The following is a 16,703-nucleotide window of genomic DNA, read 5'->3' on the forward strand; positions in this document are numbered from 1 at the left end:
ACACCAAACGTTATGTGTAAGTATATGGGCCATGGCAAGACATCCCTTATCTGTTTGGGCTGGACTTGTTCCGAACTTGAATAGTACGTAGAAGGAACTCTCTCTTTATTATCGCGTCGAGTGAAGCACGAACAATTTACCTCATCAAACAAATCTCCTCTTTCCTCCTACTTTAAAACCTAATATCATCTATGATGGTGGCAATTTGGGCAGAACTTCCTAAGGATCTAATTGATCTAATTGCAAAACATGTTAAAGTAATAGAAGACTTCATTGTTTTTCGTGTTGTAATTTGTACCTCATAGCGAACTTCCACAACTAACTCTAATTGCAATTCTCAAATTCCGTGATTAATGCTCCCTAATAAAGATGATGATTATCTAGAACTTTACTCTCTTTCTAAAAAGAAGTATTACGTATTTTTCTCCCGGAGGTTCGAGCACGAGAATGTTATCCAACAAAAGGATTGATTTACCATAAGGGGCAATTTTATTGTTCCACTTTTACTAGCAAAATTTGAGCTTTTGAAGTTCCGGGGCGTAGCATTCCTCAAGTACAAGCAATCAAGCTTGTTTCCTTTGAAAATAGAAAATTTCAAAATCGTAATTATTTGGTCGAGTTATCAGGATCATTATTAATTATTTTCCAATTTCCTAAATATGAGATTTCTAAGTTTGTGAAGTATTTGAAATAGACCTAAACAAGTTTGAGTTGATCAAGATTAACTCGTTGTGAGATTACACAATCTTTGTGGGGCTTAATGAAGCAATTTGTATTGATTCCTCTAAGTTTACTGAAGTCAAGTCTAATCATATACTCCCTCCGTTTAAAAAAAAAAGACTTAGTTTGACTTGACACAAAGTTTAAGAAAATAAAATAGACTTTTTCATCTTGTAGTCTTAAATTAAAGTTATGTTAAATGTACTAAAATACGTCTTAATTTTGTGGCTTTAAACACGCCACGTGGAAAGTTGAAATTAAAGTTTCGCCAAAAAAAAGAAAAAGCTCATTCTTTTTTAAACAGACTAAAAAGAAAATGAACTCATTCTTTTTGAGATGGAGAGAATATATTTTATTTGTTGTAGTGGTGGAGCTGGAAGACACATGGATGCGTACAATCTTGAAGATGGAAAGATGGAAGCTTTTTATTCTGGAGAGTCGATAAGTGTTACTTGCCCCCCAACTTGGGTCATACCATCATTATGAAGTGAAAATTAATTGTCTTTTGTTTGTGTTTTCTTTTCATTATATTGTGTTGGTGTATTATACTATAAATATAATAAATTACAATTAAAAATAAAATGACAAAAATAAATAAAATATACATTTAGGCTGAAGCACACACCGATTCAGTAATAATACTCTTGACTTGTTTATAACTCAAATAACTCCTTCGAATTAGTTGAAGAGTCTAAAGCTCCACAAAAAGAATACGTTCCTTTAACATATAATTAATCTCTTTTGTATAGTGAATATAGTTGAAAACTTAGAATAATTTCTTAGTCTCAACTCTCTCTTTCACTACATTAACTTCAATATAAATACAATATAAACTTCTCATTTTTTCTTACATTCTTCTTTCTTATTCCTTTCTTGTACACAAACTCATCACTGTTTATAAGTTAGGAATTCTTCCATACAATGAATAGAAAGATCATAGGTAGTAAATTGACTAAATAAATGGCCAAATATTACATAAGTTACAAAAATAATTAAATAGGTAGAATAATGGGTGAAATAAAGAGTTGATAGTTATAAAAATTACTAACAACTAATGACAATATGATATGATACATAATATGACATATTATATATTTTTATTAATATTAAAATGTCACACTGACATATTGTTTCAAAATTTTAAGTTTAAAGTTTAATTGGATCTTGTGTGTTCCTATGTATGCATATTATGGCATTTAGTCAATTCTAACTGTGGGATTTGTTGCATCCTTTCTTTTGTACTCTTTACACAATTTGTTTGATTGACAACGAAAAGAGAGAGACTTAATTAGTTTACTTTCGTCGTGTGAATGACATATACACTTTGCTGAGTCGATTATTTAAATTCTCATTAACCATGTCTAAAAGGGTATCTAGATGCTTTGAGCATCTGCATTCACACAATTTGGTACTTTGACGTTTCAGGGCCTAGCATTCTTCAACCAATCGTAGTAAAAGCAATCAAGCTTGTTTTCTTTGAAAATAGAATATGTCAAAATCGTTATTATCTCATCGAATTATTGGAGACATTATTAATAGCATAATATTCACACTTAAAATATAAAAGAAATAGTCTTAAGAATGATTGTTATCTTACAAGTGGTGTGACCTTTATATTAATGAATCAATCAATATGATCAAAGGGGATGTCTAAATTGTGATCCATATATAAATCGCATGATGATAATTTTACTGTTGCTCCAAATTTGTTCTCGACCATATTTTTTCAACTAGGTTTGCTGACGAGTTCTCTTTTCATGCAGCAGTTGCCTTCTTGTAAGTTGTCATTATCCCTATATATCAGCACATTAGCATAACTGGTGACCTTTTGACTAGACTATTCTTGACTAGCATCCATTAACATAGTTTTTTTTTTCATCAAACATGTAAATACCCTTTTTAAAATATAGTTTTTTTTTCCATCAAAGATGCAAATACCCTTTTTAAAATATTTTTCCTTGGATTGATTTCTGGGTCATATTTCCATCTAAATTGGTTGTCAATACTGCCAAAAATTAAGCAATTTGGGTGGACAATGTGTGTGTGTGTGTGTTTTTCAAGCTTGTTTTTATTGTTTTTCTTTAACTAGGTGGGTGGTGGGAAAATGATATTATATAGTACTTTGTATTATGTTGATGGAATTCATTTTGTCAAAAAGTCATCCTTTGTTTTTGAAATTACCATTTAAGAACCCGTTTGGATGGGCTTTAAGTTGGTCAAAACCAATTTAAAGCCCCTTTTTAGCTTTTGGACGTGTTTGTCTAATCCTAACTTTAAGCCATAAAGTTCTTAAAGTCAGTCAAAAATGAAAAGTTAGGATTTCTAACTTTTTTTTTCTAAGTGCTTAAAGTTATTTTGTTTGACCATGAAAATTACTTTTATATCTCTTATATTTCAACTAAATTCTCAAACTACTGTTTTTATTCTTTTAACCCTAAAATCAAACACTTATTTTCAATATAAGCACTTTTATCCAAACACTCAACTGCTTATTTATAAAAATAACTTTCAGCACTTCAAAGTTCTAAAAACACTTCATACATAAAAGTTACTTTTTCAAGCCATCCAAACGGGCTCTAAGTCATATTCCTATTTGCAAAAATTTATCAATTTATCTGTCAATCTCAAACATGTTGTGTTTGAAGTTAGACTCTGACTATCAGTTATTTTAGTTTGAACTTATATGTGATAAATTTTATTTATCAAAAATACAGTCGAAATTTACAATTTTAACTTTAAAATTTATTAAATTTTAAATTAATAATTATCATAATCGAAAAGCTGACTCTGTCCAAAAAAATGTACGAAACGCGGTGGCCGACATAGACTTTAACGAAGCACACGGATGTGGAAATGTGATAGAAAGGAGAAAAAGAATCGTATTCTTTATTCCTAGTAACTAATTAAAGTGCCTTCATATCGAAGAAAACTTTATGCTAACTTAATTTGTCCTATTATTCGGATCGGAATTTAAATTTTATAAATTTTATAATAATTTATTTAATATATAATAATAATAATTAAATTTATAACTAAATATTTATAAATATTAATGAGTTTTTATTTGAGCAAATGTTATGAAGTATGGGTATACCCATGTGAAACACATCCACTATTATTAAATGGCTTAAGTCATTGACGACAATTAAAATTATCAGAATATTTTACCTGAACAACTCAATTAAGATTTGTACCTATTAAATATTTTTATTATTTAAAATAAGTATTTATTAAACATTTTTTGCTGACATGGCAAGGAAGGTGTAATATACTTGTATTAAGCACGTGAGTGGTATAATTTTTAGCTATTTTTGTATCTTTTTCTTCTTCTTTAGGGCAATTCGGTGCACTAAAGCTTCCGTTATGTTCAGGATTTGAAAAAGGACTCGACCACAAGGGTTTATCGTACGCAGCCTTACCTTACATTTCTGGTAGAGACTCTTTCTTCTTCTTTCTTTTAGTCATAATATTTTTCAACAATGCAATTATAGTAGATGCTATTCCTTTGTTATCTCTTCAAATAAAAGAAAAAACAAATTTGAGTAGTATAATTTTTAGCGGTGAAATTTTATTTTTTCCCACAAGTTTAATCCCAACATAAACTTATATCAATATAGTCTAACAATAAAATATCACATTAATTAATTAAAGTTGATAGGTAAAAAGAAACAAAGAATTTTTCAACCAAAAATAGAAAATCAATTATGGAATTCAAAAAGAATTTCGCCGTAACTCCATTTTTTCCGACAATGTTGATAGGAGTTTATAATTTTCCGGCGAAACTTTATTCATCTTTCTCACCCAAACTAGATGGAGAAAAACGTTAAAGTTGAAAAATAGGTTGAGGGAAGGATTGTCTTGTTGGGATGAATGAAGAGGGAGAGGGAGCGTGGGGGTGGGGGATGAGTTTTTTTAGAAAATACTTTTTTTATTTTCTTTAATTAGTTAAATAGGCTAAAATAGTTTTTTTTAAACTTTCATTTTTTAAATAAAATTTTGAATTCAAATGCCACATGTCATCATTTTACCATGTCATCGCGAGTGTATTATACACTTTTAATATTTTTGGTTGATTATAAAAAAAAGGTCAAATTGGTATCAATTTTAAGCGGAAGAGGTGTTCAATAGATATAACTCCTAATTGAAGTATCTAAGCAAAATATGCGGACAACTTTAAAGATCCGTCTATAACTTGAGTGTGGTAAAAAATTTATTGGCACTCAATAATTATATTAAGTCAATAGATTTGTAGCATATATTTGCATGTAAATTTTTTAGTATTTAATTATAATCAATTATGTAGCTATTATAATAAATGTATATAATCTGATATAAATATCAAATGGAAATAAATATTTATTATTACTCTAGACTATGAAATTGTCTTGAAGATCATTGGGTTGACAAATCTTACAAATTAAAATATGCTATATATATCATAGTAAAAAAGTTTAATTTTTTTTTATTTCAAAATCCTACTTAGGATCTTTGAAAATTGATTTGAAATTGAGGTGTAATTAATTGATTGATAATTTAAATTTCAGAATCATTTAAAAAGATTACTTATTTTATAAATTTTTGATGCAGAAACTCTTCAACACTCCCCCTTACATTTATAAAGCATGAAGAATTTTATTTTTTTAGAAAAAAAATTATTTTTAATGCTAATAATACATAAAGACTTGTGGCCTTTTGGCTATTGAAAGTGGTGAAACTAGTAGTTATGACCTTTTTTTTCTTTCTTCAAATAATGTAATATATTAATTTCAGATGAAAATGAAACAATTAATTTTATGTAACTTCATTAGAGTTACTTGCAATAAAGCTGACAACATGTATTTAGAGTTATCAACGTCGCGATGACAACATTATTAAATAATTAAGCCAACAAAAACCATGCATATATATATATATATATATATATATATATATATATACCATCAAATTAAAACGATAAAGAAATATTTTATTCGTGTCAATTTAAATCGCAAAAATAACATTTTTAAGTTATATAATTAGATAAACAACTTGTTACACAAACATTTCACGTTTTTTAGGTCGAAAAAGCTAAACTTTAAGGAATATGATGTGTAAATAGTTTAATCTAATGTTATCAATGATTAATACAAATCCTCCATTAAATTGTTGAATTTATGTGTTATTTTTATGTCATCCAGCATTATTCATGCACAGCTTCACAAAGTGATGTGAGAAATTATTAATTTACTACTATATATATAAAAATATAAAAATAAAATTAAAGGACAAATATAGTAATGTGGACAACTCCTTTATTTATGTACTATAAGCAAACACCACAAGTAATATTCTAATTTAGTCAATCATGGGGTTACGTGCATCAATACTTATTTTAAGATTGTTATTTACATTATGATGATCATTAAAAATTTAATGTATTTATAATACAAAAAAAAACGAGTTAAAAATATTTTTAAAATGTGGCTGTATTTTAAATACCATTATTTAAAAAAATTGGCAAATGACCCACGTCTTAAAGCAACAACAATTAAAAAAAGAGAGAGAGAGAGAGAGAACTTTTATTTCTTTCTTTCTATTATGGGGGAAAATGAAAGCTTACAAGCAACAAAAATAAAAAAAGTAATTACCAAAAATAGAAAATCAAATGGGAATGGCTTCATTTTGATAAGGCTGGGCCTATAATTTTCCATACAAAAATGTAATTAGTTGATAAAAATTTTAGGCTAACTCAATCCATATTTCATTCTCTTTTTTTTAATAATAATAGAACAAATGGTAATACATATTTCAGATACGTTTTTTATTTAAAAAGAATTTAAATATTATTCCAATAAAATACATTCTAAACTTTAAAAAGGGGAAATTTAGAGTGTGTTTGGTGTGGAAATATTTCCCACAAAGATATTTTCTAAAAGAGAAATAATTTAATTATGTATTTTCTGATGTTTGACAAGTTAGTTGAATATTATTGTAACAATTTTAAAAAATACTATTAAAATGAAGGGTGAATTGGATTGTGGGGCGTGGTAAGGCCATAAGGGTGGCATGGTAGGCGTTAACCAAATTAGTAAAAGGCTAAAAAGACGATAATCATCATCATCTAATATTACATACAAAAGTAATTTTTTAAAAATAATTAAATATAATTATAAAATATTTTCCTTCTCCCCAAACACACCCTTAATGGATGTAGTTTTTTCTTATAAACATAAGAGCAAAGATAATCATTAAATTAAATTAAATAGAAAACGTGTGAAATGAGAATTAGTAGACAAGAATTGAATGTTCACAAAGATGCAACGAATTTGGAAAAAACCAAAGGAAAATTGAATAAGGCTGGTAGATTTCAGCTTTCATATATATATTATTATTATTTTTTTATGAGCGAAATTTTTATTGTTATTTTTCAGATGCATAGGTTATATTTTGCCCCAATATAATAGTTCGTAAATCATATTAGTCAATTATTGAATACCAAATTCGACCGAAAAATATGTAGAAGCTTTTAAACCTGAAATTTCTCATTTAGGAGATCACTTGCTCAATCAACTCGATCATATTTTCAGACTCACGTTAATTATATATAATCTTAGCCTTAAATATTTCACCAGAATATGTTGAAAACTGATTCTCATTGAGGGTATATGACTATAAATAAAGAGATTTCAACATTTATTTCCATCCTTTTTAAAAAAATTTTAAAAAAAACATATAGCCCCATATTTCCATTAAATTTTTCATCCATGAATTTGTTTGCATATGTACCTATTACCTACTATATTAAAATCAAAATAATGATCTTTAAATAGCTTTAAGTTATATGACATGTAATTTTTTTTACACTATTATTTAGTAATATAGTAAATTAATTATCATTATATTACTTACCGTTCTCAAAAAAAAAAGTTAGTTAGTTAGCCTTTTATCAAGTATTAATAGTTACCACACATGTTTATATATGGGCTTAATATATCCATAATTTTTTTTTAAAATTCGTCATCAAATTTCATTCAAATTACAAATTGTTTTCATTGGACAGTTCAATATATAATAAAGTATTTTTTAAAACCTTTTTTTTTCAAATTATAGATATTTTTGCAGGAGATCTCAAATGTTCATTACTTATATAAATTAATCACTTAAAATTAATATATACAATTATCTTCAATTAAAACATGTCTGAGATTATACGATTTATAATTTAATACAGATATATTAGTAGCATGATAAATTTCCACCACTCAACTAATTTGAATTTGTGTTGTACATCCACTAATAAAAAGGTAAACTAATTCCTTTTGTTTTTACTCCTCTTCTTCAAGAGGCTCCATTTTTTCACTCTTTTTGATGATTTGAGTCCACAATTTTAGGGCTACAATATGGAGGATGCTTACTGATTATTATTAGAGCAACCTTTTTTATCCAATAGTTTGTTTAACTAATATAAGTTGTAACTCCAATTTCGTAGATATTTCAATTTCAGTGGATAGTGATATCATATTCTTAATTCGATTACCTCTATTAGTATTCACAATTTATGAGGGTCATTCTAAATATATAAGAAATCCTATTGATTTCTTTTTCTTTTTTTTTTTAATAAAAAAACACTCCTTAGGAGTTAGAAGTAATTCAAAATTGAAGTGAAATCGATAGTCAGAATCGATTATTTTTTTTAGTTTATTGATGATGAGTTATTCGTTTAGCGATTTTGATAATAGTTATAATTTTTTTTAATTATTGGGTTATCTGTTCTTAACGGTTTGATTTTTTACTTAACAGATTAACCGATAACCCAATAATAAATTAAATAATTATGTTTATACCATTTGGTATATAAAGTTCTTGACTTAGAGTTTGTGTATCAAATTCTCGGTTATTCTACAATGTGATAGTGTTTGCTTTTAAACAATATGCAATTTGTCAACTCATGTGCATGGTTTATTTGATTTGTTATCTTGTTTTTAAGTAAATTTCAATAATTTTTTTGTTAAATCTTAACGGTTAAACCGATAATCGAATCGATAACGATCGATAACCAATAAATCAATATCTTAATGATTTGCATGTCTATATATTGATAACTGATAAATCGAACCAATAAACTTCAGAATAGAATCGAACTAGTTAGGAGTTCCATTTTTTTTATTCTTTTTAACTATTTGAACCCACAATCTTTAAAAGGTGAAGGACGCTTACCACTTACCATCTAAGCAATCACTTTTGTCTTAACCTAATTTCTATTAATTACTTCTTTCATTTTTTTTTATCTATTATATAAGTGATCTGATCGTATAAATATTATTAAATCAAAAATTGAAAGAAAGGGCGGTATAAAGCAACGGTATCTTTCATTCTACTCAAAAGCCAAACCCAATCCCCTTCCTACAGACAAAAAAAAAAAAACTTTCGTACACACACACCTCTATAAATTAAAATCTCTTTTTTACTTTTGAAATTAAAATTTTATAAATTCCTTTTTCTCTCCATAATAAATAATTATCATATGTTTCAGTGCCTATTTTCTTCTTATACAGTACAATTTTTTAATTTTTTTTTTTTGTATATTCGTATAGCAAATGAACAGAGTTGAAGTGGAATTGAAATTAAGGTCAGTTTTTTGTTGATTTTTTTCTGATTGATTTGTGATTAAATCCTATTGTGTAATTGTTTTTTGTTATTTTTTTTTTGTTTTCCAAGTTTGTAGATTTTTTGCTGAATTGTTTTATGATAAAAGTTTCGAATTACTTCGTCAATAGGGAAAACGTGTAAATAGGGTAATGGTTATAGTATTTTTTGGTATGGTTTTAGTGTATTTTGTTTTATTTTTTTGGATTTTGGCGGGGCGAGAGGTTGAGGATGATGAATTTTTTATTTTTTTTCGTAATTAAAAATTTAGAAATTAGGTTTTAAATATTTGTTTGTATTAGTTGGCCATAAATTTGAATTAGGGATTGGGGTAAACAAAATCGACAATTTTTTTTATGTGGATTGGGGGAAAAGAATGAATTCATTTAGTTTGAGTCGAGCGTTTGTCGAAAACAGCTGATAAGGTGTGCGTACATCTTACCATTCCCAAACCTTACGTCACAGTATAGGACTATACTGAGTATGTTGTTGTTGTTAGAGTAAATTGGGTGTGCTTGGTAAAACTTAAAATGTATTTAATGAGAATATTTTTCGAAAAGAATTGTTTTTTATCCCCGATGTTTTGTTGGATATAGAAGTAGGAGATATTTGGTAATTGTACAAGGTGGTGGATGGGGTATGCAGATGGTATTTTGGTGTTATTTTTGAGTAATAAAGGTTGAAATATTGATGAAACAAGTAAATATGGAGTAAGAATTAGAATATTTGCGAAGAAAAATGACTTCTGCTCATAGGTAATAGAAGTCATTTTCCCATTTTGGTAAAAGGTTATCTCTTTATGAAAGGATTATCTATAATTCAAGGTTTGGCAATACTGAGCAATTACTTTAGTAATCAGGTTGATGAGCCAATGACTTTTAAGGTTAAGTATATTCTCTCATTTCTCTTTTCACGCTTTAGTTCTTTATTGAGGTAAGTTGTCGTTGGTATTGACCAAAAATGTTTTACGAAAGTAAAATGCTTCCAAGATCACCTTTTTAGCGGGCTATAACAGTTGATGTTGTATTACAATAGTGCAGGTAGGTTGCAGTGGTGCTTCACGATAATAACAAGTAATAAGAGGAAAATAATGTTTGATATATTGGTAGGAATTGTGGTATGGAGAAGGATAGAATGATTTTCAGCAATCGTGTTGGCGGCTATATTGTTTAGCTATAATTCCAATTGAAAAATTATTCTGGTATCATCACCAGACCTTGGGAATAAAGGAGTACAATTGCGTGAACTTCCATTCCAACTGTTAAACGAAAATCAGAATTATCTTAGCCTTCTTAGCTGAGCTGTGCATTAACGTGCTCTATTCAGGTACAAGTGATAGATCCAATTTAGAGGTGAGTAGACGTTTTTGACTTAGGCAACTTTTTCTGAAAGATATAATGTCGCGTGAACCGGAATCTGATGCTGCTCGTGGGGTTCTTAGTTTTCTCGATGTGGACCAACTTTTTAGTTCCAACTATTACGGTGATAGTAGACAGCATGACATTGAAATCTGTCATGAACAATATTCCAGAGAAAACCCTTATCACCCATCATATTGCAACGTTGACAATGATGAGGTTATTGCTCATGCTCTACAAGAAGAATGGTCAGAGTTGTCCATTACAGAAGATGCTCAATCTTCACATGCAGATGAACAGTACTTGCAAGCCTCCACTGGTGTACGACATTGGCATGGTCCTCCAAGAGACTACTATGCTGGTATATTTCTTGTTTCAGTTTTGGGATTGTCTCTCGAGTTTAAACATTCGCTAATATGTATATGATTCACAGGGCATGATGCTGGCCTTGAAGCTGATGATGTAGGGCCTTCAAGTTCTAGCTCCAGTCCTGGCGACAGATCATATGATGGGGAAGAGTGTACTTACACATTGGAAATACAAGATGAATTTGAGATTGATGGAGAAGTAGGGAAGAGAATAAACCAGCTGAGTGCTATTCCTGTAAGTGTTGTGTCTGCTAATAAATTGTAGAAGCTTTGATGACCTTGAAATTCTTCTCTTCTTTGGGACTTTCATGGTAACTTTTTGAGCAGCTGCTTTGTGTGAGTATCGAGACCACTAATTCACTATGTGTACGAGGACATGTATGGTGCTTTGCACCTTTGGCCATTTTCTTGGCCCTGGCAAAAAAATATAGGACTAGGCGGCTAGCTTTGTTGAATTAATATTTTCACTTCATCAGAACATTAACCTCTTAAATCAGCAGGTGCCCAATTATTTCTATACATCTGGATACCGCATGTATTATATTAAGGATATGATAAAGCATGTTCATTTTTTCAAGAGTAAGTACTTGATTAAGATAGAGAGGTTAGATGAATTTGCCTTTACAGTCATATACATACTTGATATGTTGTGAATGGACTGAAATAGGAAGCCTTTAGCTTGGCCATGTAGGCTTTTTTGTGTGGATATACCTTCTTGAATGTTGCTTTAGTTTCTTATAACAATTCGTATTATTAACCGTGCAGCATGTTCCTAGAATAAACGGAGATATACCTACAGTTGATGAAGCAACGTCTGATCACCAAAGGCTGCTAGATAGGTATCTCCTGATCCCTCCGACTTAGGTTTTCAAGTAGACAACTTTTTTGTTTATGAACAACTTAATGACATATTTTCTTATGGTAGCGCTTTGCTTAATTCTTTCCCTCCAAAATCCTGAGAACTTTTCAAGGTAATGAAGTATAGCTTCACTTCTAGAAATGTAAAGCGGTCTTGTGATAGGTATCTTGTGTCTCCAGAAGCCTTTCTGTATTTTCTTTTCCTAGGTTTTCCCTTTCTTTATTAATGCCTTTTTAACTCCTAGTGGTTCTTATTGCCTGCTATTGGTAAAGTAACACCTAACCCCTGAAGCATTTTGAAAAAAGAGAATCAAATAGGAGAAATGGGACTTGAGACAAGCACAAGAAATAATTGGTGTGGATTGAGCAAGCTAGTTTTCTGTTGCTTTGTAAATATACACTTATGAAGCATATTTGAGTAGATATGTGAACTCTTTGTTTCCATAAAGTCACAGGACACCATGAATGTATTTTTTCTTTTTGATTTTACTCCACCTAAGTTTACTATCAAGTTGATATTTTTTCTAATTCAATAGAATGGTAATATTATTGCTGCAAGTTATTTTCTGCTAAGCATCCCATTCTCTTTTTTTTCTTGCTTCAGATTGCAATTGTTTGACTTGGTGGAGCACAAAGTGCAAGGAGATGGAAATTGTCAGGTTACCCGCTTACCTGGTTGGGTTTGTGTTGTAGTAATGATATCAAACTGTCTAGATAGGGCTTTGATGAGTTGATTTTAAATGGAAGTAAATATTTGTATTTCATTTTATCAAACTACTTGTAGTATAGTGATTATTCATACACAAAAGAAGGCACCACAGTTGTTTTAAGTTTGTATTGAGAACTCAAATGAGATACTATTGGGCTGCTTGCCCTGCCATATTGTTATCAATAGTCGTGGAATTTCAATAGTTAGACAAGCGAACAATTCAAATTTCCTTCTGGTGGGATAAGTCTTCTCCTGGGAATCTAATCTCTGTTGAGATAAGGGGTTATCCATGTTTCTTTTGCACATCTACTGACCTGTTAACTTTTGTTCCAGTTTCGTGCTTTATCAGATCAATTCTATCGTGGCCCAGAGCACCACAAATTTGTCAGACAGCAAGTAGTCAGCCAGGTGCTTGTCTAAATGAACAAGATTATCTTCTTTTTGATACTCTGGTTTCATAGATGAATTATTTTGAATCCATCTTACTAAGTAGGTTTTGTAAAATCATTTGGTCTTATCAGCTTAAAGAACATCCAGAGATATATGAGGGGTATGTCCCAATGGCATATGATGAATACTTGACGAGGATGTCCAAGTAATTAACAGACCTTTGTTTCTCCATGTTGAAACTCCTTTCTCCTTTAATCTAAATCTGCTTTTATTTTGGTTGAACCAGGAGTGGGGAATGGGGCGATCATGTTACATTGCAGGCTGCCGCTGACTCGGTATTGATTATTGCCCTTACTTTGCTTCCTTTGTTTTTTCTCTCCATTTGATTTCTGTCTTTTGGTTTGTTTCCTTACCTTGGAAATAAGTACTTTAAGCTATTGTTAGCCTGACCATAATTTGAATGTCCTGGTATTATAGATGCATTGGATATTCTAGTAGCTTGTTAATTGCAAGTTGATGGGTTAGAGGAAGTAAAATGCTTCTATATTATCTTTGCTTGTGGTCTTGTAGTTGTTCATGACTATACATTAACCATTTCTTTTTTAATGTGGAAGAAAATGCACGTTCACTCACCTCTGTCTTGCTATTTCTTTCTTTCACTCCATAATTTGAATGTCCTGGTATTATAGAGGTATTGGATATTTTCGTAGCTTGATAAAGTTGATGAGTACTGATGAAGTAACATCTTCTATATAATCTTTGCTTGTGGTCCCGTAGATATTCATATTAACCATTTATTTTTTAATGTGGAAGAAAATGCATGCTCGCGTCCCTCCATCTTGCATTTCCTTCATTCACTCTCTATTTTGTGTGGTCTTGATGCATTTTTCAAGATTTTGCTTGTGTTTGTGAATGAATCTATTTCTGTTGCACATTGACTTTGTCCTTTTGCTTTGTGGGCAGTATGGTGTGAAAATTCTTGTTATAACGTCATTCAAAGACACATGTTACATTGAGATCCTTCCAAAGAATCAAAAGTCAAACAGAGGTAACTAGTTCTCAAACTTTGAATTGCTTTTACCTTTCTGTAATATTTCCTCTATTTTAAAGAATGTGATTGAACTCATTAATTCCTTCCGGTTTGCAGTTAAGGATGCTTTCCCCAACTGTAATTCTTTCTTCTTTTATTTCTCCGACTGTAATTATAAAGTTCTTCAGATATTCTTTTATTGGTTCTTTCTGAAATACAGTTTTAGCCTTGTAGACAATACCACAACATTTTTCCAGGACCAAATTCAACAAGGGAGATAGTGTAAATAATGTAATTATGCACAAAACCAAATTAGTACACCCCCATTGGTGTTTTAGATAGTAGGGGCTGGATGTGGAGATGGAGGAGATATGTTATTACTCATACTGTTGTAATAGTAGTAGATAATTATAGAAGTAGCTGATACCAGAGCAACCCGGTTTACTGGATGAATTTGATTCTCGAAACCTGTACGAGCTATGGGAAAGCTAGTACGGCCTTTGTACCAAACCATTAAGTCCTGAATCCGCTGATGAGTCTGATAAAGTAGACCACTGGAGTTGAAGAAACAACAAAAATTTATTATTTGAAACTTCACAGAAAAGATCAGTTTTGGGATTGCCCTCTCTTTTAAAAAGTGGCAAAGGAGATTGAATCAAACTAATTCCTAAATGCCTCTCTGGACATCATTGTTTAAACTATTCATCTTGTAACTCTGAAAATGGACATGCTATAAAATTATAAGAGCAACTTAACTAACATTATCTAGGTACGAGGTTTATTTATCTTGTGTTTGGGTAGTTGCTTTGTGTAATTTTTTCATTTTTTAACAATTTAGAACTATCAGATTTATTTTTAAGACATGATAATTTCCCTATATTGAACTTTTTGTGTACGGTTCAGCTAGATTGTTTGTGGAAATAATGGTTGAAATGGAGGCGGAAAAGGAGGATCACGAGTCATGTGGAGAATACAAAGAGTGATTTTGATCTTTGGACTGTAGAGTTAGAACCCTGGTCTGCCTTGATTAAAAAAAGTTGTATCAACAAGGGAGGAATGAAGAGAAACAATCATATTGTTATTTAGATGACTATGAATCCTTAAGGACCAACTTAAGGAAATTTGATGTTGGGTTTCATGAAAAGGAGATTTGCAAGAGTTGCCCATGTTAGCTGATTTGAAATCTAAATTCCCTCTCTTAAGCAGGACGCATGAGCATTCGTTTTTCTTCTTAGATACCTAAATTTGTGTTCTTGCTCATATTTAATGATAACAAAAAGGTTGAAAGTTTAATGATAACAAACTTTATTGTTGGTTTGACATGGATGTCGTTTATTCTTTGCCATTGTATACAAGTGTAGACATTTCAAAGCTATGGATATTGTAAATCTTGAGATTGCTCGGAAGAGGAATTTTAAAGTATGAATAATCTTTTTTTGTACACGTGCATTGTGTGGGGGTCTTGGTGGCTGCAAACTAGATGAAAGAGCAGTGTTTCAAGTCTTGATATGCAGAAATTTAATTGCTTCTCCTGTTTTTCTCTTTGTACAGTCATATACATGAGTTTCTGGGCGGAGGTGCACTACAACTCCATCTACCCTCAAGGAGGTAATAACTATGATTTGTCTTAGCAGTGATAGCCTATATTTCCTGAATTAACCTAAACTCCCCTCCCATTTACATGACACGATTTCCTTATTATGTCTATTCCAAAATATCTAGAAACAATGAATTGTATACTTCAGTTTTACTCTTATGAGAAATGTTATATGTTTAAGGATACGAGTTTCAAAAGTTTATAGCCACAGATGTTATGAAAGACAAAGTCTTCATTTATTTCTTAAACTCCACACTACGTCACACAAATTGGAACGAGGGACGAAGGGAGTATTGTTTATCACATACTTTCTTCATTAATATTCCTTCATATTATCCTAATACTCGGTAGTTTAATGGTGCATTCCAGACTTCTTGCCATGTGATGATTTTAAGAAGAAAAAGAAGAAGTGGAGTTTCTGGAACAAGCATTAAGAGTTCTTGATCTGTATATTCAAGGCAAACACTACTTGCAACGGCATCATCCTGGCTGCGGTACAGACGTTCCGGTGCAGTACTTACTTTACATTACAACAACTATGCCTCAATCCCGAGCAAGTTGGGGTCAACTAAATTTGCGTTCTTTTTTCTTTATGATAAATAATACTTACTTTACATTCTTATAATTGTTCACATATAATTATTATTAAAGTATAGCATAGTCGATAGTAGTTTGTTATAAGTTGGCATAATAAGATCATATTGTTATATACATATCTTGTTTCTCTTCAAAACATTGTGCTCCACATGCACATTTCTCCACTTAGCATAATGGTCTATACAAATATTATTTATGCATAAGGCCTTGATGATTTTCTTGTATTTATTGTTTTACTGGGCTTGTTAGATATTGAATAGTATCTAATAGCAAGGATACAATACATACAAATATTGTTAGACATTTATTTTTAGTATAGTAAACAAGTAAAAATAGAAAAAGAAAGAAAGTATAAAAATCGTCAATTTTTTAAAACATATTAATTGCATTAAATATCTAATGTGTTTTCCAATCGAAAAAGTCACATTGCAACATAAACTATGCATTTTTG

At 30.3% G+C, this 16,703-nt stretch overlaps 1 protein-coding gene across 2 annotated transcripts; it reads left to right on the forward strand.

The window, feature by feature from the left end:
• Window positions 1–9,061: 9,061 nt before the first annotated feature.
• Window positions 9,062–16,476, forward strand: LOC129882015 (OVARIAN TUMOR DOMAIN-containing deubiquitinating enzyme 12-like). 2 transcript variants are annotated; one of them, XM_055956128.1, is made up of 11 exons: window positions 9,062–9,328; window positions 10,386–11,064; window positions 11,137–11,306; window positions 11,837–11,910; window positions 12,534–12,588; window positions 12,972–13,046; window positions 13,160–13,233; window positions 13,315–13,363; window positions 13,992–14,076; window positions 15,610–15,666; window positions 16,025–16,476. In XM_055956128.1, exons 2-11 carry the CDS (start codon window positions 10,743–10,745, stop codon window positions 16,087–16,089), a joined length of 1,026 nt encoding a protein of 341 aa, XP_055812103.1. In that variant the 5' UTR covers window positions 9,062–9,328; window positions 10,386–10,742; the 3' UTR covers window positions 16,090–16,476. The 2 variants fall into 2 exon arrangements, with proteins under 2 accessions (XP_055812103.1, XP_055812102.1); XM_055956127.1 differs by having other exon boundaries at window positions 10,672–11,064.
• Window positions 16,477–16,703: the final 227 nt, after the last annotated feature.

This window comes from Solanum dulcamara, chromosome 3, assembly GCF_947179165.1.
Source record: "Solanum dulcamara chromosome 3, daSolDulc1.2, whole genome shotgun sequence".
Classification (NCBI taxonomy): Eukaryota; Viridiplantae; Streptophyta; class Magnoliopsida; order Solanales; family Solanaceae; genus Solanum; species Solanum dulcamara.